Source organism: Syngnathus typhle, linkage group LG14, assembly GCF_033458585.1.
Source record: "Syngnathus typhle isolate RoL2023-S1 ecotype Sweden linkage group LG14, RoL_Styp_1.0, whole genome shotgun sequence".
Lineage (NCBI taxonomy): Eukaryota > Metazoa > Chordata > Actinopteri > Syngnathiformes > Syngnathidae > Syngnathus > Syngnathus typhle.
This window is the reverse complement of record NC_083751.1, coordinates 237,501-263,763: the sequence shown is the minus strand read 5'-3', so window position 1 is coordinate 263,763 and position 26,263 is coordinate 237,501. Positions and strand designations below refer to the sequence as shown.

The window sequence follows — 26,263 nt, the reverse complement described above, 5'->3', positions numbered from 1 at the left end:
GGATGACCTCTTCTTCTTTTTGCCTGTGTAGTCCAGTGTCTGGAAATGACAACAAAAAGGAAGCTGATTGGCCGGCTGGTGCCATGCCGTTGTTTTCGCGGGGAAGAGGAAGTCATCTCGGTGTTGGACTACTCCCACTGCAGCCTGCAGCAGGTCCCCAAGGAAATCTTTAGCTTTGAGAGAACTCTGGAGGAACTCTACCTGGATGCCAACCAGATTGAGGAACTCCCCAAGGTAGAAATGTGTCCCACTTGTGATATTCCAATCCGCATCTCCGGATCAATCTTCTTTCCTGTTGGTGTATGGTGAGGCTCCAAGTCATTCTAATATGCCTTGTTCTTCTTTTTGTTTCTCTAGCAACTGTTCAGCTGCCAGGCCTTAAAGAAGCTGAGCATGCCTGATAACGACCTCTCCAACCTTCCAACGACAATTGCCAGCCTGGTTAACCTGAAAGAGCTTGACATTAGTAAAAATGGTAAAGACAATACTTCAAAAGCACTGGACTCTTCCTCTACAGCTTACTGACAAACATGCGACGCTCGTTAGTGTCCATAAAATATCGCAGCAAACACATGTAATCAATCCCGCCCGACGTTATTGTCACATTCCCACGATTTGGTTCCTTCCTTCAGCTTTGAAGATCTTCATCCTTTCTCCGGCTAGAACAATCTCATTATGAAGAATTGGAAGGGAAGGGCTACGTCAGCATTTCCATTTTCCTCCTAGATCCACAGTCATGAAAAAGAACGTCATAACCTCAGTCATTTGACAACTTTCAAACAATCCCGTTTGCCAAGTCTTCGTGTTAGCCAACAAAAGATGCCCGCCCAAGCACACATTTCTTTCTCTTGTTGTCTGTTTTTCCTTTTCGACCAGGTATCCAGGAGTTTCCAGATCATATCAAATGTTGTAAAGGCCTGTCAGTGGTTGAGGCCAGTGTCAACCCCATCACCAAGTAAGACATCATCACATTTGGAACAAATTCCAATGTTTACATTGGAGTCAAAAGCCTAACGTAGAAGGTACAGCCTTGTATCTTTGCATTGCATCTCGTCTTTCAGTTGACAGAATGAATTGAAATATTGCTCCGTTTTTTTACCCCTTCCTGCTTCTCCAGTGCTCTTTGTCTTGTCTTGCAGGCTCCCAGATGGTTTTACGCAGCTCCTGAATCTGACTCAGCTCTTCTTAAACGATGCCTTCCTGGAGTACTTGCCAGCTAACTTTGGCAGGTAATCCCATGCATGGTATCAGCATCAGCATCAGCATCAGCGTGGCGTGTTGACAATAAAGCAGACTTTGACTTTGACTTTTGATTAAGGACTTTTTGATTAGTCACGGCCTTATTGGAAGGTATTTACTGTTACAGAGGCTTTTTTTTTTTCTCGCCGTATTCTTGGAAATATCGCATCGGCTTTAAATGGACACGTTGTGGAAGTTGACATGCTTGCCGTGTTTATGAATTTGGCCCATGCGCATTTGTGACACTGATGTGGGATTGGGCCTCTTTGCTCGAACGGATATGATTCTTGCCCAGGTTTTCAGCATGGCTGTCACATAAAGACTACTGTTTGATGATGATGATGACGAGGAGGAGGATTATATCTTGGCGCGTGTGCGACCGACCTCCTGTGCGACCTCCCAGTCAATGTTTGAAATGTGGGCTCGGAGCTTTTTGCGCCGGTAGCTTCACCCTGGCTCTTCTGCCTTTCTGCCTCGCTCGCGCAATAGAAAAACACAATTTGTGGCAATTTCATATTCCTACTTATCCGGATGTTTTATCTGTATGTGCTGGTGGATGGGTGGATGGATGGATGGGTGGATGGGTGGATGGATGGATGGGTGGATGGGTGGATGGGTGGATGGGTGGATGGGTGGATGGGTGGATGGGTGGATGGATGGATGGATGGATGGATGGATGGATGGATGGATGGATGGATGGATGGATGGATGGATGGATGGATGGATGGATGGATGGATGGATGGAGCAACATAGGCATGGCCAGATGGATGGACGCTATACAAAATGAGTTTGATTGAATGAAAATGCACAATGAGATCTTTGGCGCGTGTATCATTTTGGATGGTGTTTGGATTTGAAAAGCGGTCATCTTTTGAAGTTCTAATATTACGTATACTCTATTGGTCCCAGGCACGTAATAGTAGTAACTAATGGTGCATGTTCAATTGAAGAACATTGGCTTCTATTTTTGGGACACTACATTAAATGTGGCCTGTTTCTTTGAGCTGCCAAAGAGCCTGACGAAAAAAAATGCTTTTTCACGTTTGTTCCTGATAGACTCTCCAAACTTCGGATCCTGGAGCTAAGAGAGAACCACCTGAAAACCCTGCCAAAGTAAGGTTCAGTTGGGCTTTGTGTCCGTGCGATGATTTGGTCTCCTCCAATTTACTGAGTTTGCTGTGGAACAAAGCTATTTGCACGCTTGGCAGGTTCTCTTGAATAGCAGTGAAACCGCTTTGATTTGTTAAAAGTAACATCTTGAAAAGTTACATTTGAACCACGAGTGAAGTGCTTGATTGGAAGCACGACATTTACTCTGGTCTCCTTGCAGGTCTATTCATCGACTGACACAGTTGGAGAGGTTGGATCTGGGTAGCAATGAATTCTCTGAAGTGGTGAGAAGGTGTTGCTGTACTATTTGGCGGGTTGTGTTCATCTAAAATATGAATGTTACCCGAGGCGTTCGATTTGGCCATTTGAGTGAGCGTGAGCGAGAGCGAGAGAGAGAGAGAGATGGCAAGTCCCAGCACACAGTTGGCAAGTCCCATTTCAGGGGCGGGCGGCCTCCGTTCCCATTTCAAATGCCATGGCAGCATCGTGATGAATCTTCCTTCCTTCCGTAGACTACTATGTCTGATTAAGAAGTGAGGCATGGCTTCAGCCGAACCATGAAATGTGGCACACTGAGGAAGGAAGAGAAGAGAAGAGAAGAATGGTAGGGAAGGAAGGAAGGAAGATGACGACACAATGTGACATGAGGGTCAGACAGGAGGGAAGTTGACCACACGTTTGGCGTCCCAAGACTCTCGCCTACTAATTTATGTTCACCACACTCGATGGCCACAGCTCTGTTGATGATGTAAGCAGTTCTGCTCGGCCATGACAAGTGATACTAACTAGTGGTTTTCATCTCTGCAAATTGAGATGCGTACCCTCTGACGTGTCCAGTGAGTGAGTGTATTCAGTATCGAAGTCTTTCTCTCATCGTAAATGTTTTGGTCGACTTTTGCACATTAGCCCGAGGTGTTGGAGCAGATTCACAATCTAAAGGAGCTGTGGATGGACAACAACTCTCTACAGTCCATACCAGGGGTAAGGTGGCTAAGTCGTACGGATGGATGGATATACACAATGTTCTTTTGCAGTTTGGTGGATCCGCTTTATCTATCTATCGTTTGCCTTCCTTATCTCTCTGACTCTGCAGTCACTAGGAAAACTTCGCCAGCTGCGCTACTTAGACTTAGCTAAGAATCGTATTGAGAATTTGGACACGGATGTTTCAGGTTGTGAGGCCTTAGAGGATCTTTTGCTCTCCTCCAACATGCTTCAGCACCTCCCTGACTCTTTAGGTAGGTCCTCACTCATGCAGGGGTTTTTTTTGCCCCTTCAAATAAAGCCAGATTCCACTTTGATTCAATGTTGTGATGTAAAGGTGTAAACAAGGTTGCTTTGCTTTTCAGGAATGTTAAAGAAGCTGACAACACTGAAAGTGGATGACAACCAGCTGACCTCACTGCCCGGAACCATTGGGAGGTGAGAAAGCTCCTCCATCCGTGTGCATGCGAGTCACAAAGACAGCCATGATGTAGATCCGTTAATACTATCTCTTCGTATGTAAATCTCGTCTTGTCGTGTTTGTTCTTTCACAAAGAACGTACTCATTGTGTTTATCCTCTCTCCGCCACATTAGCCAAGTGTACTTAATGAGCGAGCTCCATATTGTAGCACCTATAGAAGCATCCCGCAACTTTGCTTCACTCTGACACCTGGCATCGCTTTAAGGATTTCTGGGCTGCTAAGATATGGAAATAAAGGATAAGAAATGCTCCTCCCCTCCCCTCCTCTCCACCAACCGTATGGTGGCCCAGATGGTCCAGGCTGGTGGCAGTCATTCTTGCAATGTTAACAATAACAGTACACCAATGTAAAATGGTTGGCTCATTAGCATTAGTCTGCTGTTGGCCGGGCCAGTGCTGGTCAAAGACCGGACACGTTTAGAGCCGTATCACTGTGAACAGGCTCTGCTTCTCATCCGCACGCACGCATTTCAAATGGAGAACGGAAATCCACATCTAGTGATCGTTAATAAGCCAATGGATTGATTTTTAAATGTGCTGTCCTTTGACTTTTTCTGATTCTGCATTTCATGATGGCAAATGACCAGGTCCCCTTTGGTTGCACTGTACATGCATCCAAAATGGTCTGTTTGTTTTTCATTGCCATTTTTCTCTCAATGTGTCTGCCCCTCACAGTCTTTGTCTGTTGGAGGAACTGGACACCAGCTGTAACGAGTTGGAGTCACTGCCTCCAACCATTGGCTACTTGCACAATCTTAGGACCTTTGCTGCCGATGAGAACTTCCTCATCGAACTTCCTCGAGAGGTGACGAAGGAGCCAATCTCCCCTATCGGTCCAATGCATCGTCCGTGCAATTTGTCGCCCACTCGCGGTGGTGTGTATGTTCTCAGATCGGTAACTGTAAGAACGTGACGGTGATGTCACTCCGATCCAACAAGCTGGAGTTCCTCCCCGATGAGATCGGACAGATGACCAAACTACGAGTCCTAAACCTTAGTGATAATAGGTACGCGCAAAGGCAGCTCTTTGTCAATGATTTTCTATTTGCTCCTTCTGCCTACAGTTGCCACGGCAACTGAAGAGTGCGTTGCCATGGCTACTTGCTCTGCGGGCTGTTGAGTACGTAGGAAGAGAAAAGATCCTTTTCTCATTCTGGCTTCCGTCTGTCGTTTTCAGGTTAAAGAATCTACCGTTCACCTTTACCAAGCTGAAGGACCTGGCAGCTCTCTGGCTTTCTGACAATCAGGTAGCAATGCCGGGGTTATGATGGGGGTTAGTCAGGTGGCAATATTTGGGACCCGCTCCTCATTTTTTGCATACACCCACCTCTTCGGCATGCTTTGCAAAACTACACATCCAGTATCATGTCTGGCCTACAGTTTGCAACTTTGATTTCAGCACAGCATAGGCGGCAATAAGACATACGTCCGTACGGTCAAGTTTGAAATAGTTGCCTCGGTGTATTTGAATCGAATACTGTCATACTTGCATGCAAACAAGAGGTTGCTTAGGAAATGAGGTTCATTTACCTATTCAGCCTTTGTCAGCTGTGCTTTTCAGCCCATTAATAGATAGGAAGGAGTATTATGCACACGCAAATGAGGTGGTTTGAAGGCTGATCTGAATGTGTCTGCTGTCATTGCAGTCCAAGGCTCTGATCCCCCTACAGACCGAAGCCCACCCCGACACCAAACAGAAGGTTTTGACCAACTACATGTTTCCTCAACAACCTCGTCACGATGAGGGTACAAACTGTGTGTGTGTGTGTGTGCGTGCGTGCGTGCGTGCGTCCGTCCGTCCGTGCGTACACGTGTGCGTATGACTGAAAATAGAAATGTGGAGTCCGAGCCTGGTCACTTGGTCCTTTCATGCAAGAATGAAATGTATACAAATAGCTCTGGGATTGCTTTCAAAAGAACAATCGTGGCATGTTGAGAAGGTTTTTGTCCTTTTTCTTGGGGGGGGGGGGGGGAGATCCCTCTCACCATCATTCACAATGGGACGTTTTACTTTCCAGATTATCAGTCGGACAGCGACAGCTTTAATCCGACTCTGTGGGAGGAGCAGAGACAACAGAGGATGACTGTGGCCTTTGACTTTGAGGACAAGAAAGAAGAGGAAGACAACTCCGGGAAGGTCAAGGTCTGCCCTTATTCCGTCTGACTCGATGTACTTGTATATGTCCATGTGGGTACAATTATGTTCAGGAATCATTTGATGGCGACTTTCTCGGGTTGGTTTTGTTTTGATGTGATTCACCGCCGCAATGGATTTTTCCTCATTTCTGACACTGACAGGCAGTGGTGTTCATGCTTCCATACTACAAATGATGGTGTTTGGGGTTTTCAAGACCAATTCTTTTGTTTTTCATCGGCAGACATACATATACGTAGAGATGAATGACGTTCAAGTATAAAAAGGAAAGAAGCCAAAGTTGGAGTTGACATTGTTCTGATCTTTCCCAACAGGTGGAGATCAACCTAAAACGTTATCCGACACCCTATCCCGAGGACTTGAAGAACATGGTCAAGTCAGTGCAAAGCCTCGTGGGCAAAAATGTTCACACGGGCCATGGGCACCAGCACCAGCACCAGCACCATCTTAGCACAGGCACTGCCACCTCAGCAGGAACCAACATGGAACTTACACACCATAGTAAAGAAGCGTATGAAGCACCGTGGCCCCTGCCTCCCAAAGAGGTCAAACACACTCACAGCACAGCACAGCACATCACGAAAGCGTCGATTGAAGCATCGTTTGCTTTCTTCTGCGCGTCCTAGGTAACAGACCGAGAGATGCAGGACTTCTCTCAGACTCAGCTCATGGATCAGGGAGCGATGCATAACTCTGGCATTGACATCCCAAAGAGGAAGGACAAAGAGGAGCTGACGGAGAGCTCAGAGGTTTGGAGCTCAAACCTTTGCTCAGATACGTATAGCACAATTGAAGCAAATTGAACGTTAGACCACAAACGCATTCAAGTCAAGAGCTCCACATTGTTGCTGTCATAGACTGGTAGCGGTCCAATTTTAAGATGCAGCTCCGTCCATCTCAACCCTTCTGACTAACCAGTGACTTCCAACAGGACTCCATGGGCGGCTCGCCCAACGACATCCGCATCTCCGACATGAGGCCCACCCTCGTGGAGCCGCCCATGTACAAACCCAAGGTGGTGCTGCTCGGCAAGGATAAGAAAGGTGCCCTATTGCAGCACAAAAACATCCGTCCATCCGTCCATCCGTACATCCATACGTTAAAGACGCCTCACGTGAAGCGCTTGGGGCTCGCCCGTTCATTAGTAAGAGTAGCACACAGATTGATTCCGAGAGTGAGGGAAGGCAGCTAGACATGAGCGAGCTCTTGCCACACATGTGCCACTTTCATTTTCAAATGCGTACGCAATCAAGGTATGTTTTGCGACATCACATCGACAAAATTCACCGTACTCAATTGCAAGCAAATGTAATGTCTTTGTGTGTAGAGTCTACAGACGAAGAGGTGGATAAGCTCCACTGTCTGAACCACAGCGGCTCCTCGGCCACCTACTCCGATTACTCTCCCTCGGTTGGCTCCTCTGGCTCGTCCAACCCACCCGCTAACACTCACTCCCACTCCCACCCTCACTCTCACGCGCACCAACACAACCCTGTCATGCCGCCGGCGCCCAACAAAGACCCGAATCATCAAACACACTGGACCAACAGGTAGGTAGCCGCAACAATGGCTCATGTTCGGTGCCAACCCTACCATGTCTATCCGCCCTATTCTCTTTTCATTCAACTCCACCATCTTCTGTCTTCCATCTCGTCCCTTTGCTTTATCCATCTTCTCGTTCCCATTCCTCTGCTTGCTCTGTCAAGGTCAGCGAAGCTCATTAGGATGCTGCAGAGCCATTATGATTCACTCTGCATCTCATCTCATCTCATCTCATCTCATCTCATCTCATCTCATCTCATCTCATCCTCCTCCAGCAGTACAAACAGCAGTATGCATAACACAAGTGTGATTAGTACAAACCAAAAGCTTCGACTGGTTGCACAATTAAGTGAGGAACCGAGCGACTCAACACAGTAATATGTTTGAAAGGTAAATTGTTGGCGTAACCTTGATACAAAGCCACTACAAACGATTCTTTCCTATCAACAAAGAAGCCAGTAAACATGTTTCCGTTGGCTTGAAATGGGTCTCATTTTGACACTGCCGCTCCTCTCTCCTAATTCAGGTTGTCCCAATCCTTCCCTAAACCCATTGAGACCAAGCCCCTGCTGTCGCAAAGAGAAACTCCGCCGTCAGGGACCATGCAGCAACGTGGAGACAGGCGGCCCTTAAGCGAACCTTTCGACTGGGCCGAAGCCCCGCACTACGACAACACCGGATTCGATGCCGAGGAGTCTCCCCTCGACCCGTCCTCGTCCAAAGGCAGCCAGGGGAACCCACCGCTGGGTTCCAAACCTCGAAGCCAGTCCACCCACGGCCGCCGTCCTCTCATGAGGCAAGAACGAATCGTAGGCGTCCCCTTAGAGTTGGACGCGCAGACGCTCCCCTTTCACAGCAACCAACGCTCCACGCATGACAACGAAGCCCAGGCTTCTGCACAAGCTTCCCAGAATCCTTGGCAGAATTGGACCCGAACCCCAAGCCCTTTGGAAGACAGGACGGCCTTTCCCTCCAAATTGGACCTTACGCCGACCTCCAGCCCCAACCCGGACCGCAAGGCGGCAGACCAAAGGTAACTCGGAGATGGATGATCGTTTTGACTCCACGCTTAGCGTTCCTCGTGTTTTGTACCCGGGCGATTGTTGAAATCCACCTCACGTCGGTGCGCCGAAAATGTTTCGGGACGAGCGCCGTTGTTTGCTCAAAGAAGCAATGTGTTTTTCTTGACCTTCTTCCTGCTTTAATACAAAGCGGCGATTGAATATTTGTCTGCAAGCACCGACAGACAGATCCAATGTGTTGACCTGAGCTCTCGCTCCTTTTGGCACCAAGGCGGGAGCAATCATCCGGGCCTCTTCCCGGTAGTTGGTCGTACCATAACAATCAGGCGGAGCAAAACAGAAAGGACCAGCTCACTGTCACCGGCGGCAACAAGGTAACCGTGGTCATGAGTAAAAGCTCTGAGCGGCTGTCTCCCATGATGAAAGAAACAAGGTCCAGGTTTAAGAAATCCCAGAGCATCGACGAGATTGACATTGGCGCCTATAAAGTATACAGGTAGGTTTGTGTGCCTCACTCGCCTTGCCATCACTCGCACTTTTTGCAATGCTCCTTTTCGTCCCGTCCCGCCCGCAGTATTCCCGTGGACAGCTACAGCGCCTCCATTGAGCAGCAGAGCAGTTTGGACCGACAAGAGCTGCCTGCTTCCATGGAGCAGACCAACATGGCTCGCTCCCAGTCCGCACCGATGTTAGACGAGGAACTTGGATTCCCGGCGCATGGCAACCAGAACCAGCAGGGACACAACCAAACCCCTGCAGTCCCACATAAAGCCTACCACTTTGACCAAAACTACAATCCCCAGGTATGCGGAAGGGATATTACCACCACGGATCGGGCTTTTTTGAGCTTCATTGCATTTTCCTGTGCATCAATCAGGTGACCGTGGACAGACGGGCTCCTCCCCCTTTCCCCAATACACCCGATTATGTCAACCACTCATCAAAAGCATCGGAGTACGGCAATCAGCCTGGAAAGACATTACCCAAGGAGTTGGTGAGCCCCCGGTATCGTGCTTACCCACCGCTGGAGATGTTCTCCTTCCCCCAAGCGCCGATCAGTCAGGATGGTTCTACCAATCAGCATCAGCAGCAGCAGCAGCAGCAGCAGCATCAGCAGCAGCAGCAGCAGCAGCATCATCATCAGCAACAGCAGCATCAGCATCATCATCAGCAACAGCAGCAGCAGCAGCCAATCCCATCGCAGCGTTCTAGGCCAGGGTTTTTGAGGAGAGCAGACTCACTGGTGAGCTCTACCGAACTGGCTCTGTTCCGTAGAGTCCACGAAGCCCAGCAGGAGGCCCTGCAGGAAGCTCAGTACAGACAGCAAGTATGCGATGACAATCGATCCTTTCCTATGATTATACAAAAGCAATGTTATGAAAGGAAAGTAACCCATGAATGTAACCACGCAGCATCAGGGGGAGCCTCCCCTCTATAGTCGGGCCCTGGCTTATTCCAGCCCCATGGAGCATTCCGACAACCAAATGATGCACAACAAGAGAAATGGACGCTACGATGACGATTATCCCAACTACCAGGAACAGAAGAAACCCATGATTGGTTACCCGACCAAGAGCTTGACTCAACGCCGCCCCCTGTCCGCTAGAAGCTACAGCACTGAGACCTATGGAGCATCTCAGGTGCTGTGCCTCGCCTCGCCTCGCCTCACCTCACACAGTGTACACCCAAATCCGTATGTCGTTGATACGTTGCGGGATACGTTCCACAGCACGCTGTACGTGGTGAGGAAATGTAAGGCTCTAACCATTTTGCGTGCCGCACTGAGGTCAAATGAAAAGAGTTCCATTCGTTCTTTCAAATGTTGCAATTGACTGTGGCTCGGCCATCCATCAGGCACGTCCGGTCTCGGCTCGTCCCACCATGGCGGCTCTCCTGGAGAAGATGCCTCCCGACTATACTCTGGCAACCTGCCCGGAGAAGCCATCCGATGAGACGGTCAAGGTACGACCCGTGGTGCCGCAGAAGCCCGAAGACATCACCTCCAAGATGCCCGCCGACTGGAGGCAACAGCTGCTGAGACACATCGAGGCCAAACGCCTGGACAGGGTACGGTGGAAGGATTCACACTCGCACATACTAGCCCTCCCTGTCTGCAAGTTTGGCTTAAGGCCTTGACCAGATACTACGTACGCACGTGTCGCGGGTGTCCGTCCGCTCCACACTGTCATTTGTCGTCAGCCAGCCCACGATCGCAGAAAGAGAAACAAGACGGGCGGACAAAGACTCGACATGACCGCTTGCTCGTCCGTCGTCCGTTTGTGTCTGACAATCATCAGCTTCCCTCCTAATTTCACCACCTAAGCGTCACAGAGCGTGGGAATGGTCCCAAGTCGGCGGTGAGCGTAGATAGAAAATGCGCCGAGGGTCCATCTCCACCATTTACTTTGATTGTCCGGCGTTTCGGGCCCACGCACAAATGTGTCGGAATGACATTGTCCACCAATTGTTGCTTGTATATTTCAACACTAGCTAACATTGTTCTGTGCTTTCAGCAATTCCGCACTATGTTTGTGTACGTGGGCGTGCGTGCGTGCGTGCGTGCGTGCGTGTGTGTTGCCAATGTTGCAGCAGTGTGTGTGTGTGTGTGTGTGTGTGTGTTGCCTCCATCTCATGTCATGTCATGTGCTGTTGTCTTTTCCAATCAGAGTGGTGTCCTAAAGCACAATACGCTCACGCTGGGCATGCTCTGTCAGGGCGGGGGTCACGGCCAGGGGCGCAGCAGCACTTTGAACTTTAACCTTTACAATAACACTAAGCATGAGCCCCCTGCTGGCCGCTGGCTGCCACTACCTCCTCCTCCTTCTGCTGCTGCTGTTGTGAGTATCCCAATGAAAAGAGTGAGCCAGTGGCACCATACGCCGTACTGCTTGCTGTATATGAAATTGGAAAGAATTGCCGCAATGACATTTGAATGCACTTGTACTCCTGCAAACAAGAGCCGCATGTGTCAGCTATGTTTGTGAGTTGTGGATCGGTGTTTCTTGCAATCTGTGATGTTGGGAATGTCGCATTGTTGTTATCCAAATTGGATTTTTCTTTTTCTTTTTTTCTGTCCCTTTTCCTGTCTTGTAGAGCCCCTCCCAACAGGCTGCCATGCTGGACAATGACCAAGAGGGCGTGTCGGGAAGCAATCAATGGGCTCCGTACTCACTCGGCAGGAGAGACGTTCCGCCCGACAACCTGGTGAGAAAGGTCAGAGCTGGCTGACCTGCTAGTATGGCTAAAATGTATGGAAAGAAATCCAAATAAAGGCTTCTTGCTTTTGGCACAGGGAGCCCACTCTCACAACACCATGGTGGCCACTTCCTCATCCTCTTCCACCACGCCTCATCGGATGGTTGGCCAACAGGGCTACGATGGCGGGATGCTGAACAAGGCGCTCCAGTATCAGCCAGGGATGCCTTTGTCGCTCGTTCCCTCTGGGGGGCAGTATCAAGGAAATGTGCCTCAGGGTAAACGACAAGACGCTTTAAGGTGAAAAGTCCGATTGCAATACATGTGTGTGTGTGTGTGTGTTTTTGCCCGTCTAGCGCTTAACACTCCTGGCCAGGCGTACTCAAGCGCGGGGCTTCCCATGGCCGCAAACCAAGTCCAGTACAAACTGCATACGTCCCACGCGTCACATCAAACTCCGCATCCTCCCAACAACCCACAGTACCATAGCAACCAGGGAATGGTCCATAGCAACCAGGTTGCGGTGACCACTCACAGCAACATGCGGCCTCAGAGCGCTCGCTGTCTTCTCCAAACCAAAGGCCAGAAGAGCACCGATGGCTTCCAAGAACAGGTACGCTTGCCTTTTCCTCTCTCTCTCTCTCGCTCTCTCTCAGTTCAGTTTTGAAGGTCAGTGGGCGAGAATCCTTGCAATTAGGTAACAAAGAAGGTTTAGTCTTTGTAGACGGTAACTTGAAAGAGTCCAAAAGCTTGGTTGGACTCCCAAATGGCTTCACTAAGGCAATGTTTCTCCTCTGTGTCTAGTTGTGCGTGCGAATAGAGAAGAACCCCGGTCTTGGTTTTAGTATCTCTGGCGGCATCAGCGGTCAGGGGAATCCCTTCAAACCCTCCGACATGGTATGAGCCGAGCCGAGCCGAGCCATTTTTACAGCCATATTTCTGTTTCCTGAGCGCTTTCAGATTGAGACACTGTCGATCGACTCCAATTCAAGATGTCTACTACTTGTATATCCCTCCTTTTCCAGATGAACCTCGATCTCGTTGTGTGTTTTCAAAGCGTTGTCAATCTTCCGCCCTGTCAATACGCTTTGACGCTTTGTGTGACTCACGCTTGACAGCTTGACCTGTCCAGCTCGACCTGTCCAGCTTGACCTGTCCAGCTTGACCTGTCCAGCTTGACCAGCGCATTTGTAAATGATGAGTGTACAGTGAGCTCCATTTGAAAAGTCCTCTCTTTGAACTCAAAGTACAAATTGATGGCATCCAATTGGGGAAATGTATGAAAACAAATGTTATGAGGCTCACTGTTGAAATGCCAGTGATACAAGTCAACTAATACTTCCGGAAGGTGCACCTTTGTGCATTGTACCTGTGCGTGTTGACTGTGATTGTTGGTGCTTAGTAGGGAGTATAGTTGTTTATCATCTGGCATCTCCCCTCCCCTCTGCTCCCTCCCCTTCTACGTGGCGTGGCGTGGCGTGGCGTGGCGTGGCCCATCTCTCAGTGGCATGCTCAACAGGTGCACAACCGGTTGCAAGACATTGAGCTGATAGCGCCCGGCCAGCCAGCCAGCCAGCCGCTCAGCCAGCCGCCCGCCCGCCCGCCCGCCCGCCCGCCGCCACTTGTGTTGAAAACCATCTTTCACCAAGTTGTGAAAAGATGTTGGTGTTTTTATAATCTCTGCCTTGGGTTGTTTCAAGAAAATATGGGAGCTGTGTTGATCCTCTGCCCTCCCACCACCTTACTCTTTGCCCAATTGAGTAGCCATCATCTCACACCTATTGTTCTCCCCTCATTCTACTGTCGACTTGATAGTAGTCCATCTATTGATTGACTTCTCCTCAAGGCTTTAATGGGACGAACACGTTGGTCCTTTTGCACTTAAGTGTAAGAAATGTAAGCACTCAAATAAGTGGGATTCATTCCTTTCTAATGGATGTACTTTCATGCATCCCTCCAATCAGAACGAAAACAATGCATTTTAGCTGCACACAGGTTCTTTCCTGGATAATAAGACTTAAGGCTTGAAGAAAGGCAAAGATTCTAAACCATCGTGTCCCTGTGTTGTCCTAACGTTGTATCATTTTGACTTATAGGGTATCTTTGTTACTAGGGTACAGCATGATGGGCCTGCTGCAACTTCCTTGCAGCCTGGAGACAAGATCTTACAGGTAAGGCCTCTCGCTCAGCAACAGATGGAGCAGTAACAAGCATCTCCACCTTCCCTTTCATTCTGCCCCTCTCAATTGCTCAATTCATCTTGAATGTCCTATTTTGTCTTGGGGCCCTTCCTTCTCTTTCAACAGCATGTGTGTAGATCCATCACTTTTCTCTCTTTTCCCCAACAGTGATGTTCACTGAGCTCATGGCAGTGACCCTCCCTCCATCCTTCCACCAACACACAAATAAATAGTCATAAGGAAAAGTGCAATGCACCAATCTAGCCATGCATGCGTGCGCACGCACGCACGCACCCACGCACGCACACATGCTGCTTACCGTGCTGCGTGTTTGCCTTGCAGGCTAATGGACATAATTTTTTACACATGGAACATGAGACAGCCGTCTCTCTGCTGAAGAGTTTCCAAAGGACGGTGGACTTGGTGGTTCAGAGACAGCAGCACCCCCTCCCCTAGAAATATGAAAACAAATGAGCAAACGCACCGCTCACCACCCCAGCTGCCCTCTTCTGGAGGCTGCTGGAACTGAATTGGAGCCTGGTTTCTCTTTGTGTGTGTGTGTGTCTGTGTGTGTGTGTGCGTGTGTGCGTGCGTGCGTTGATGCCTATTGCTGGACTATAGGCAAAGAAATCCATGTGCCAAATGGCATATCGGCTATACGTCCAGAGACCATGCAGGTGCGCGTGCTGGTCTTGGACCCCCCCCTCCCCCCAGAAGACAGTCATTTTGGTTGATTCATTTGGCAGCCAATTGGTCACTCTCCTTTGTTTTGTTGCTATCTCGAGATCGATGAGCTATTATTTGAGCCTTTTTTGTTGTTGACTTTGAGGTTTTAACCATGTCGAACATTTGCGCCCTTTTACGTCCTGCTAAACTCATTTCTTTTTTTTCCTGCTGTTGTTCTTTCCAGAGTTCTGCCTCTAGTGTACAGAAATATTCATGTTTCAAACGAACAAAGGTCTGCCTTGTGTACATACAATGTGCTCCAGCTTTCTGGAGCATTTCCTCTGAGCCTGAAATCATTTTCTTCAGACGCTTTTTGAAACCACCAATTTCACTTGATGTCTTGGAGTATACAGTGATCATTTTCTTGATGGACTTGGTGTTTTCCCATTCCAGCTCATGCACCTTTGCAACTTCTTTTCTCTCTTTTAAACAAACAAACAAACAATTGCCTGCTGTGCTAAAGCAATACGACTATTTTTGAATCGGACCGGTCCCGCAGTGCCATCTAATGAGCAACTCAAGCTAATGTTGACTCAGAAAAGAATGCATAACAAAGTATATGCAATTTGGCATCCGTACGATGTCTTCATTTCGGAGTTCAAATGCACTTCAACAAAAAAAAGAAGCTCGAATCTTAAAGAGCTGCAAATGATATGTCATGTTTGTGTCACATTTGGAACCTTGCTACTGTTTTTGCACCATCCCATCCGTTTTTCCAAGTTACGGATCGATAGAGACGATCGAGCCGTACAGCATGCGCTCGAATGGCTGGAGTCCACTGGATTCGTTTGCGTTGTGGCATCTCAGCTCTGTAGTGTAGTGCAGTGCAGAGACTCATGTTGGACATTTGCTTCACTCGGACTCCTTTCCTCCTCCCATCTCCTATTTACACAGGCCCAAAATACCAGAATTGACATTTTTGCGGCCCACATCTGGTCTAGCCGCAGCGCCAGAGGCAGCAGCGTGGCTTCCGTGGGTGGCTGGGGCAACTGTCTGCATGCATGCATGCAAACAACAACAGCAACAGTATTCTGCCTCTTCTCATATGACGAGAGCAGGGTGCCTGGGTGCGGTAGGCCTTTCACTGTCATCTATTCAAATCACTCTTATGATATTGCTTGTCCGCCACAAATTCCTCCAAGCAGATGTACGTAAGCAAAGGCGTTTGCGACTCCAAACAAAGCATCTGTGGCTGCAACTTGGCTGGATGGCCCCGTTGCCCAGGCAAAGACTCCCATGACACTGTGATCATCGCTGAGGGCCAGTGAAGTGGTGTAGTGAAAGGCCAGCTTGAAAGGCATGCTCCACACCGCTCTTTCCCCAAATTCTTGATTCAAGACACACCCGTACGGACGGACGGACGGACGGACGGGGGAAGGAAGGAAGGAAGGGAGGGAGGGAGGACAAAGAGGGAGAAATGCTGCAACAACAACGCTGATCTTTCACGTTTGCTGGGTTTCACCTTTCATCATCCATGTTCCTCATCACATTTCTTTGAGTTTGTCACCATTCTGTTTCAAAATAATCCAATCTAGTTTGTGGCACCAAACACAGGCCCAGTTGAGTTTTTTTGGCTTGAGCTGCCAACATCACCTAATTCTAAAATGTGGAAAAATACAAACGGTATGATGCAAAGAGAGAAAATGTTTGATAATGAAATTATTTTTACTACATGTTTCAGGTAATCATTTCTAAATATATTGCATTGCTCAAAAGTTGTGATATTTTCTAAAGACAATGTTAGAGATGAAGGTACGCACAGTGTGACTTGGAAACAAACATAAACTATCCAAAAGTGTACAAAATGTATTTCTACTATAATTGTAATTTGTGTTATACAAATATAGATTATATATATATGTATATGGTTATAAAAAGTCTTTTTTATGTGATATGCATACATAAGAGCTGAGACGGTTTCACTGTATATACAATAGCTGTGAAAGGTATCCCATTTTTAAAGACTCCTATTAATTGTGAATGTAATCATGCTTTCTGCAGTATACACTTAAGCTACTCCACTTGAATGCTGCTGCTGCTGCTGCTGCTGCTGCTGCTGCTGATGATGATGATGATGATGCTTCTGTAGTGTGACAAAAAGTACTTTGACCTCCCACGAGAGAAAGATGCTCTAGAAGTTGGAGAGTTTTTCACAGTTTACAGTTTTATTTATTGATTTCATTATTTATTTATTTATTGTTTCTGTTTGTTTGCAAATGCAAGTTGAAATCCTTCCACTTTTAATTGAACATATTTATGAAGAGAACTGTAACTGCCGAATAATATCAAATATCATGTGTTTAGAATGCATTTTACAGATGCTATCTGTAAATACTATTTAAGATACGGTTTTTACAAAAAATAATGTATGTATAAAATTGAAAACTTGCTGTGCAGCAACTATTCCGAAGCTATTTTGGGCTTTGGAACATACATTTTTTTCAATATATAAGAATTGTTTTGAATAATGTACTAAAGTCTCTATTGTACAAATAAAACATGTCACTATTGCTAATCTGGGTCTTTGCATTATACTGCAGTTCCTTCTACCTGTTCTGCTCATTTGTTTGTGTGTTTATTTTTACTATGGTGAAATCTAAAATAGTAAATGACGGCGCAGTAATTCAAGACAATGAAGAGTTTGGGAGAAAAAAAAAAGAATTATTATGTTGACTTTTTCCCGCTCGATTGAAGTTAGTGGCTGATCAGTTGCTTCCTTGTCTAGCTTTTCATTAGTGTAACGCCGAGGATGACATGCTGGAGAGACGCTGTCTCCCGGCTGGCCTGCCTTGCCTGCGTGGCTGCCTGCGTGGCTGCAGGTGTGGCTGCCTGCGTGGCTGCAGGCGTGGCTGCCTGCGTGGCTGCCTGCGTGGCTGCCTGCGTGGCTGCCTGCCTGCCTGCCTGCCCGCCCGCCCGCCCGCCCGCCTGCCCGCCTGCCTGCGTGCGTGGGACAAACTTAGAATACAAATCTCCAGTTACAAACAAACAATAGAAAAAAAAAAATCTGTGGATGTATTATTTCCTAAACTCTAGATCTGCTGTACTATTCTCTGGTATTTTCCAGATGTCCCTTTGTGGAGTCCAACAATCGACAATAGACACACACACACAAAGTAGCCTCCTTTGTTCCCCTTTTTACACGTGCCATTGTTGACTAAATGTTACTTTTGTTCCCTGATGAAACCCAGATCTTGCATAAATTTGTGTGCACACAGAGTGTCCATGTGCGCCCCCAAATCCTACAGAGTCGCTCAATACGATAGTGTGACCTGATCAATAACAATATTAAAGCCTATGCCCATGACCTGCATTCAGCTGCTGGCTCGGGTGCTTCGCTGTTTGTCTGTGTTCCTTTCCTACAGTCCCTCCTCCAGCACACAAACAGACATAGAGCCAGCCGATAGATTGCCGAGAGCCCGCCGAAATAGAGCCAGCCGATAGATTGCCGAGAGCCCGCCGACATAGAGCCAGCCGATAGATTGCCGAGAGGCCGCACTACTACGGTAACGCATTCACTGGCTGTAATACTGGCCAGTCAATGGGTCGAATGGCTCGACAAATAAACATTCACCGTATGCCATGGCAGCTCCGTTTGGTACGATGACTGGAGAGTGAGGTTAGAAAAGCACAATTGGGAAGTCAGATTTGGGGGGGGGGGGGGGATCTTTGCAAAAGTATTGCCTTTTATTCTTGCCAAGTTGACATTCAGTAAATAATTGTGGTCTGTCCCAAAAACAATGGTCGCCAACAACAATGCCTCTGCTCTGTCATGGAAGAGAGATAGCATTGAAAAGTCACCTGCAAAAGTAGAGACCCCCTAAAAGAAACAAGTAAGGAGGGGCTGCCGAAAAACAAAGCAGACAAATTGTTTTGTAACTGAAAGCTGGAAATACAGAATGACTTGCAGACACTGTATCAGAAATAGGCAGAACAAAATGCAAAGGATGCTGCGTAAGTTCACAGCTTGGGAGGGAAGGCCCTTCAGAGATCCCAGCATTTCTTAAACGCTTGCAAGCAATATTTGAGCCAGGATGTCCAAGGTAGCAATTTCAAAATGGCAAGCCCTCCGTCCGAGTTTTCTTCACGTAAAGCAGGCAGACATGACTTTTGCTGTCATCCTGTTGAGAGAGTCAGGCAGATCAAGTGCACAGAAACCCAACCCGAGTTACATCACGGAGAGAGAGAGAGAGATGTCCATTTTAATCCTGTCAAAACAATGCTTCCCTCCGTTCCATGACAAGCAATCTCTCCTCAAGCGGGGACTGCAGGTGAGTCCGGGACATTGCAGCTGTCCAGTCGGGAACAAACAATCATTCAATGAATGTGAGTGAGTGAGTGAGGCAGTGAGTGAGTCAGTGAGTGAGTGAGTGAGTGAGTGAGTGAGTGAGTGAGTGAGTGAGTGAGTGAGTGAGTGAGTGAGTGAGTGAGTGAGTGAGTGAGTGAGTGAGTGAGTGAGTGAGTGAGTGAGTGAGTGAGTGAGTGAGTGAGGCAGTGAGGCAGTGAGGCAGTGAGGCAGTGAGTGAGTGAGGCAGTGAGTGAGTGAGTGAGTGAGTGAGTGAGTGAGTGAGTGAGTGAGTGAGTGAGTGAGTGAGTGAGTGAGTGAGTGAGTGAGTGAGTGAGTGAGGCAGTGAGTGAGTGAGGCAGTGAGTGAGTGAGGCAGTGAGTGAGTGAGGCAGTGAGTGAGTGAGGCAGTGAGTGAGTGAGGCAGTGAGTGAGTGCAAGCAAGCCAAGACATCAACATTTGTTGTTTGAACCTAACAATGCTGTCAAGCTGCTTATTGAGAAGGAGGGAGGGAAGAGGGAAGGAATGACAGCCAGCCACTCAAACCAGCTTTAGCAGCATTTCAAGCTGAGTGCATGACGAAGGCGTGTGCCGAGGGAGGGGCGTGTCCGTGTGTGCGTGTCCGTGTGTGCGTGTGTGAGAGACAGAGAGAGAGAGAGAGTAAAAAAAAAGAAAGAAAGAAAGAAAGAAAGAAAAGTGTCCCTTGTCACCACTTTGAAACCGGTTTGACAGTGTTGATCGCGTTACCTGAGGGCAAAAGGAGAAGTACAGTTGTAAAATTTACAACAGGTGCGCACGGACGGACGGACGGACGGACGGACGTTTAGGTGAAAAGGTTAACGACTGACTGCACGAGTTCAAAGTCCAAAGTGCCAACTCTTGGTGCTTGCGTGCGTTTTGTCTTGACATTCGTCTTCTGCGAACTTTTGTTTTTGCGCATTGCTTAACAGCTCGGCTACGAAGACAGTCAGTCAGTCGCGTGCGTGTCACTGTCAGTCTGCTGGCCCCGTTTGGAGGCAGGCAGGCGGGCAGCCACGCAGGCAGCCACGCAGGCAGGCAGATAGCCACGCAGACAAGCAGGCAGGCAGGCAGGCAGGCTGCGACGGACGCTGACATCTGGAATAACGCAGACGCTGCTCGCTCACTCAATCCAGCAGCATGCCCGTGCGACAGAAAGGTAAATGCCAATGTATATTGCTTCATTAGCCGACTGACTGCGTGTTCTAATGAGCTCTCGTTTACCTGTCAACTCGGTAAGTGTGCTGGCTGGCTGGCTGGCTGGCTGTGAAGTTTCACTTGTGTTGCTCGCTGATTGTTTACTAGAACGAGCAAAGCACGGCGTGGATTGTTCTGCTTTTGTGCTCAAGCGCACTTCAACTTTATTTGACGGCTACTGTTGGACTTGAACGCAGTGTTTACAGACTGAATGGTGAAACTGCCGACCGCGGTATCGGTACCGACTTTTTTCCGACATTTCAACCGCGGCTTGGTAGCATCCCTTCAACGTCCGGGAAGTGAAGGAGCTGACAAGGGACTCTTCCCTCTGCTTTCTACCTTTCAATGAATCAATGAATGAATAAGCTCACCTCGGTGGAGGTGCCTGAAAGGTTCTTTTTCCGGGCTTTTCTTGCACCTGCCTGCAAGTGCAATTTGCTCTATTGAAGATTGCAAGCTCGTGTTCCAAAAATGCATGGTCGAAGATCACCACGTAGCATGCATGTATCGCTGACTGGCATCGACCTATACCGGCTATTTATTTGCATCTCTTTTGGGGATCTCAGCTACATTTGACATCATTGGGATGGGGCAATGGTTTACAAAACAAGCTGGAAAATAAATCAAGTGCAAATCATAAAGCCGTTTGAGTTTGGTCCCAATTTCCAATTTTGCGGACCACCTGCATTACCGTTTGAAACCGCTAGAGGGCCACCAGTGGACAATGACCATGAATGGCTGGCTGGATGAGTGAATGATTAGTATACTATTTGGGCCTACGTAGGCTACAAGCAATAGAAAGTGCAAGATTATAGATGGAGTAAGATAAAAACCAAATGAGGTAAGTGCAAGACAATGGAAAAGAACAGCAGCAGTATATGGCAATAGAATACTTGTGTCAAATCAAAAGATGCTGCAGTACTTCTAAGAAAAATAAACCATACCTGGCTAATCTGAAGCATACCTAATATGACTCTGTCTTCCTCAAATGAATAGTAGCGTGTTGTTTATTTCCTTTGTCTCTGTTTTATTCAGATGCTCAACGAGCCCTTGAGCTTCTCCAGCAGTACAAGGCCAAATTAGATCAGAGGCAGCAGAGCCAGCTCAAACAGGGCCCTGTTGAGGAAGATCACCAACTGCAACAGTCCCTGGACAGAGTCATCAATGTGTTCCAAAGCCAGCTCTTTAGTGCCCTGCTTGGTAAGTCTTTCTTCATCGGTTTAGCAGCTCGGGCGGGAAACCGCAGTGGTGAGCTGTGATTGCTTGTGACCTGAGCCCTGGCAACTCATTGGCAGTTGACAGCAAGTGGCGGCAACAAGTGGCGGCGACGTGCCAACAAACAAACCCATATCATATGGAGATATACTTGACATTCCTTGTGTTGAACTTGGATGAATCTTTTCTTGTTTTCCTGCAGACATTCACGAGTACTACGAGTTAACTGTCCACGCTGACAGCCAAAGTTCAAGCGAGCTGACGGATGACACCGTGACAGCTCCCTCCTCTGACAAGCGAGTAGCAGCCGTGCCGGTGCCGGAGCCGGTGCCGGTGCCGGAGCCGGTGCCGGAGCCGGTGCCGGAGCCCACCTCCAGTCAGCCCTCCAGCCCGGCTTCAGCGGAACCGTGCCAGCCAAAATGCATATCCCCCAAACCCAAGTCAATCAAGTCTCCTGCTCCTCCAATCCCATCCGTGACACCCACAAAACAAGCGGTGTCCCCTTCATCGCCGCCGCCTCCTATTGCTCAGTCCAAGGTCAAGTCCCGAGCCCCGCCTCCTCCAACCCAGGATGCGGACATTTCCGAGCCCTCGTCCCCGTCCTGCGCAGAGCCTCCGTCAATAAGACCAAATGAGGCAGCTCTCGATGCCGTTTTACCCTCAGAATGCTCGCCCGCTTCTCCTAGCAGTGCAAGTGAGCTAGTGACTGTCTCAAGTCTGGTCTTGGGAACCATCCAAGGCTTAGTATCTGACCCAGACAAAGTCGGCCGAGCTCCCGACAGCGTTGCAGACGATCAAGGCTCAGGCCAAAACACTCCAATATCAAGTCCTATGACTCCTAGCAATGGAAAAGCTCCATTTGGTAGCCGCAGTCCCTCAGTGCCACCAAGCAAAGGACCCCTGAAGAGGTAATTTATGGATTGTTTGAGAACATTTTGATTCATGTGCTCAACATTTTCAAACATTTTTTTTCCTCCCTACACTCACTCACTCACTCACTGCCTCACTCACTGCCTCACTCACTGCCTCACTCACTCACTCACTCACTCACTCACTCACTCACTCACTCACCCTGACCAGCCCGCTGAAAGTCACCGCCTCTCCCACCAGCCCTGGCCAGAGAGGGGTCAAGGTAAGACGTTTCTATTGCACTTTTGCTGTTGATGGAAAGCACTAGGTCATTGGTAAACTCTTGCTCTTTGCTTTGGGTCCCGCCGTGGACAATGTCAATTGTAGTTTGTTGTGGCTAGATGCATCCTGACTACGCTTGAGGCTTTTATTTATTCTTTCTTGTGCGCCCCGCGACCAAATGATGATGCCCACTGTTATAGAGTATTATCTTGAGGTTCTGAGTGATCATGAGCCCTGAATCACCCCCCCCCCCGCCCCGCCCCCCACACGCTAGTAGACTACTAGGATTAAGTATTGCATTGCTCTAGTTAATTACACTTAAAGTACAATTACATTAGGATAATGGATTAAAAACACAGGGTGTGTCCAGCAGAGGCCCGCCCGGTAAAAGACAGCTGGACGATACTTAATCTGCTTGATTCCTTTCGTCGATGTCATATTTAATAATGATATTATTCTATCTTATTGTCCTCTCTTTGATCCTATTGGTTGTCATCACTGTGTTGCTGCTGCTCCTGCTGCTGCTTCTGCTGCTGCTGCTGCTGCTGCTGCTGCTGCTGCTGCTGCTGGCTTCCGATGCTCCAAGAGAGCAAGAGTCTCTCCTAAGAAGCTTAGTATAGGCTGCTTATAGACTTTAGTGAGGTGGAGCTATTTTAGGACACACAAATAGAGAGAGAGAAAGAAAATAATGAGAGTGGGATTCACTAAGGCCAATCCTTGGACACACCTTCTAAACTGCTAGAGCAGACTTGTATTGTCACTGGGAAAAGGAGAAGTCATGGGAAAGCTTATTAATTAGCTTGAAGATTTTTGAGGACATTTGCAGCAGAGCAGGATTATCGGTCTGTCTGTCTGTCTGTCTGTCTGTCTGTCTGTCTGTCTGTCTGTCTGTCTGTCTGTCTGTCTGTCTGTCTGTCCATCTATGTCCTCCAATCAATGTGTGGCTAGAGCACTTGTGAAGTCGCTGGATGTCGGGATGAGCTTTCCTGTTGTAGGGCTGACAGCTATTGGGCTACCACGGGTGCTCCATGTCAAGATGGATCATCAAAAGTCAACATCTCCACTCAATGTAATGTACCTTCGTGTAGTATGATAGAAGCAATATTTTTGAAAGCACTATTAATTACCGCTACTGTCAAGGAGACTTTTTGCCTGTTACGAGAACGATCAGTAATATTCTGCCGGTGCTGACAGCTTTGTCTTGTACAATTAAGAGTTATAAATTAGTAAGTTATTTAAAAAAAAAAAAAAAAAATTGGTGAAGGTGTAGTGACATGTGCGGGCAACCATTGGCGCTTAGTGTGGCTGTGGCCGTGTCTCTCTCTCTCTCTCTCTCTCTCTCTCTCTCTCTCTCTCTCTCTGTCTCTGTCTCTGTCTCTCCCTCTCTCCCTCTCTCCCTCTCTCCCTCTCTCCCTCTCTCCCTCCGTCCATGCGGCTGGCGCCCTCCCTGTTCAGGGTGCTCGCAGTCTGCCTTTGGCACCCCCCGGGACGCTGAACGCTATCAGCCGTGTGGAAAATGGATGTATGGATGAAATTGAAGAAACATTCCAGTTTTTTAACGAAATAAGGATAAAAAAAAAAAAAAAAAACGGCAAACTACGTTTTCCAAACATAACATAAAAAGTTCTTCAGAGGCTGTTGTATCCAACTTTAGCCACACAGTGGCAATGTATCACATTGTATCATTTAATGATAATCCGGCTGTTAAGATAAAGTGGCTGAGCTAAACATTAAGATCAAATACTCTTGCAGCGTAAACAAACAAGAGCTGATGATGCTATCATGTTTGAAACTCTGGATTGTGCTGGATGAGGAATTGTCACCAATGGAGCTTTTCAAATATTCCATCCTTTCAACGGACTCTCAGACCGACAACTGCACGCACGCATGCACACACACACACACACGACTACGCATAGACACACACACACACACAAACACTGCATAGTTATTTCCGTGCTAGCTGACCTACAAATGTTAACATGTAGTGCATGCCTGGGAGGCATATGAGGTTGCATTCTCTCTCACTTTCTCTGTCCCTTCTTCAAACATGTCCATCTGACGTTTTCCTCAACCTTATTCTTTGCTCTTTCCTAATTTGAATATTGTCGCTGTATTTAAGACTAATCTTGTCTTCACCCAATATTATAATTCTTGTGGCAATATACTGTGAATATGATTGGACTCATTAGTGCTCAATGTAAATGCGATTCCCAAATTCTGCGTAAAGCCTGCGTAAAATCAAGCTTGAGCTCTGCCAGCAAGCCGTAACAAGCCCCTTTTGTCAGCACAGAGACTCTTTGGCTTTTGTATCTATATGACCAAGCGGAGACCAAGGAAACCACGTTATGGGAACATGAGCGCTATCTATTCTTGCTACTCGCCGCTGTGCAGGTCTGATTCTTTCTGTCACTCGTTGAGCTTGCTGTTAAAAGGCGGGCCGAGAGAGGCAGTGGAGCAAACAGCGAGGGGGGGGGAAAGGGAAAACTGAGAGAGTGGAGGATAGCGATAGAATAACAGAGGCAATGTTCAGCTCGTGAGAGGAGAGGAGTGGAGTGGAGAGGAGAGGAGATGGATAGATGGATGGATGGATGGCTGGGACAGCTGCTACAAAGAAGAGGGACATCCATACTGACACCTGCACACACACACACTTCCTTTTTCTCTCACACATGCACACGGATGCTGACAAAAACACACACGTGCTGACATCTTTTTCTACACGCAAGGGGCTTGGACATGTTTGACTTTGCTTCCTAACAAGCTGAGGATTATGCTGAGCAATAGGATGGTGAAGATGAAAGCCATGAACAGCAAGAGGGAGGAGAGGATGCTGGCCTGCCAAAGCTGAGGACCACAAGCAGGCGCTGGGGGGGTGATTGGAGGATGGAGCATGGTTAAATAAGTCATGCCTGTGTGCGCGCGCGTGTGTGACGGTGTGCATGGTTAAATGTATGAGTGAAGGTGAGGATGCCCCCCCAGCGCAGGAACAGCTAGCTAACGTTAGCCACATGTTGTGCCACTGCAAAGTAGCTTGCACCAACAACACCATGTCTCTGATGTTTGGATGCAAGGTAGGTTGAAAGTTTGTGTGGAACAATGTGAAGGTGCACGAAGGTGCTTGAGCTTAACTTAGTGGAATGAGAGATTGTCAATTGACTTTGGTTGGAAAAGTCAGTTAAGCAAGAGCTGGATTGTTTTGGACTCATTTGAAAAGCATCTGGAGTCGTGTGGTTATCACAATGTTGTTGTTTTTTTTGTTCGAACCTTTCAAATCTTTCTGCATAAATGAGAGTCGAAGAGTGCAGCTGGGATTGAAGAAGAATATTCACAGGCGCATCTATTTGCTCCTACGTGTCTGTAACCGTCATGTCATATCAATACGGTATGTCAAATCAAAGCGATGACGAGAGATTCCATTGATCGGAATTTTGGGCCGCTGTTCAAAGTGGTACGCCCTGTATATCTGGAACGTAGCGATCAATCGTTTGTTTTCACCGTAGCGTTTTGATGTTGACGTTGGAGTCATGCACGAGAATGGTTTGCAAAAGGACATAGTAAGAGCCCAGCAGCACCCTGTGTGCATTGGTACATTCTTCCAAGTGAATCCTAATCCGTTATCCTAAATGAATCTGGCGACATCTCTCTATGGAAGATGGCGATTCAGTGTGGAGCAGCAAGAGGTTGACTTTGAAAAAGCAAAGGAAGCAGCATTTGCGCCCGTGTCCCTTACGGCAGAGGATTGGCTGCTTTGGCTTTCAGATCTTACCAAGCAAGCGTGACT

At 47.9% G+C, this 26,263-nt stretch overlaps 2 protein-coding genes across 3 annotated transcripts in view; both read left to right on the top strand.

Moving 5' to 3' along the window:
• The first annotated feature begins 35 nt into the window (after positions 1–35).
• lrrc7 (leucine rich repeat containing 7) lies at positions 36–17,108 on the top strand. Its single transcript, XM_061298339.1, has 31 exons — positions 36–234; positions 358–475; positions 877–955; positions 1,140–1,229; positions 2,297–2,353; positions 2,571–2,634; positions 3,257–3,331; positions 3,444–3,588; positions 3,700–3,772; positions 4,492–4,621; positions 4,708–4,823; positions 4,994–5,063; positions 5,463–5,562; positions 5,835–5,959; positions 6,286–6,516; positions 6,598–6,720; positions 6,903–7,014; positions 7,299–7,521; positions 8,040–8,546; positions 8,807–9,031; positions 9,110–9,338; positions 9,413–9,862; positions 9,948–10,175; positions 10,390–10,602; positions 11,202–11,372; positions 11,629–11,748; positions 11,828–12,008; positions 12,087–12,343; positions 12,535–12,627; positions 13,827–13,901; positions 14,253–17,108. The coding sequence occupies exons 1-31, from the start codon at positions 46–48 to the stop codon at positions 14,364–14,366; spliced, it is 4,983 nt and encodes a 1,660-aa protein (XP_061154323.1). The 5' UTR covers positions 36–45; the 3' UTR covers positions 14,367–17,108.
• A 2,444-nt stretch (positions 17,109–19,552) lies between these two features.
• LOC133166461 (disks large homolog 1-like) overlaps positions 19,553–26,263 on the top strand; it is a 35,223-nt gene continuing 28,512 nt past the window's right edge. The window contains exons 1-4 of one of the 2 annotated variants that reach the window (XM_061296389.1): positions 19,553–20,095; positions 21,169–21,333; positions 21,551–22,256; positions 22,429–22,480. In XM_061296389.1, coding sequence (XP_061152373.1) covers positions 20,077–20,095; positions 21,169–21,333; positions 21,551–22,256; positions 22,429–22,480 — 942 coding nt within the window. In that variant the 5' untranslated portion in view covers positions 19,553–20,076. The remainder of the gene's footprint in view (positions 20,096–21,168; positions 21,334–21,550; positions 22,257–22,428; positions 22,481–26,263) is intronic. The other variant, XM_061296390.1, reaches the window with a different exon arrangement.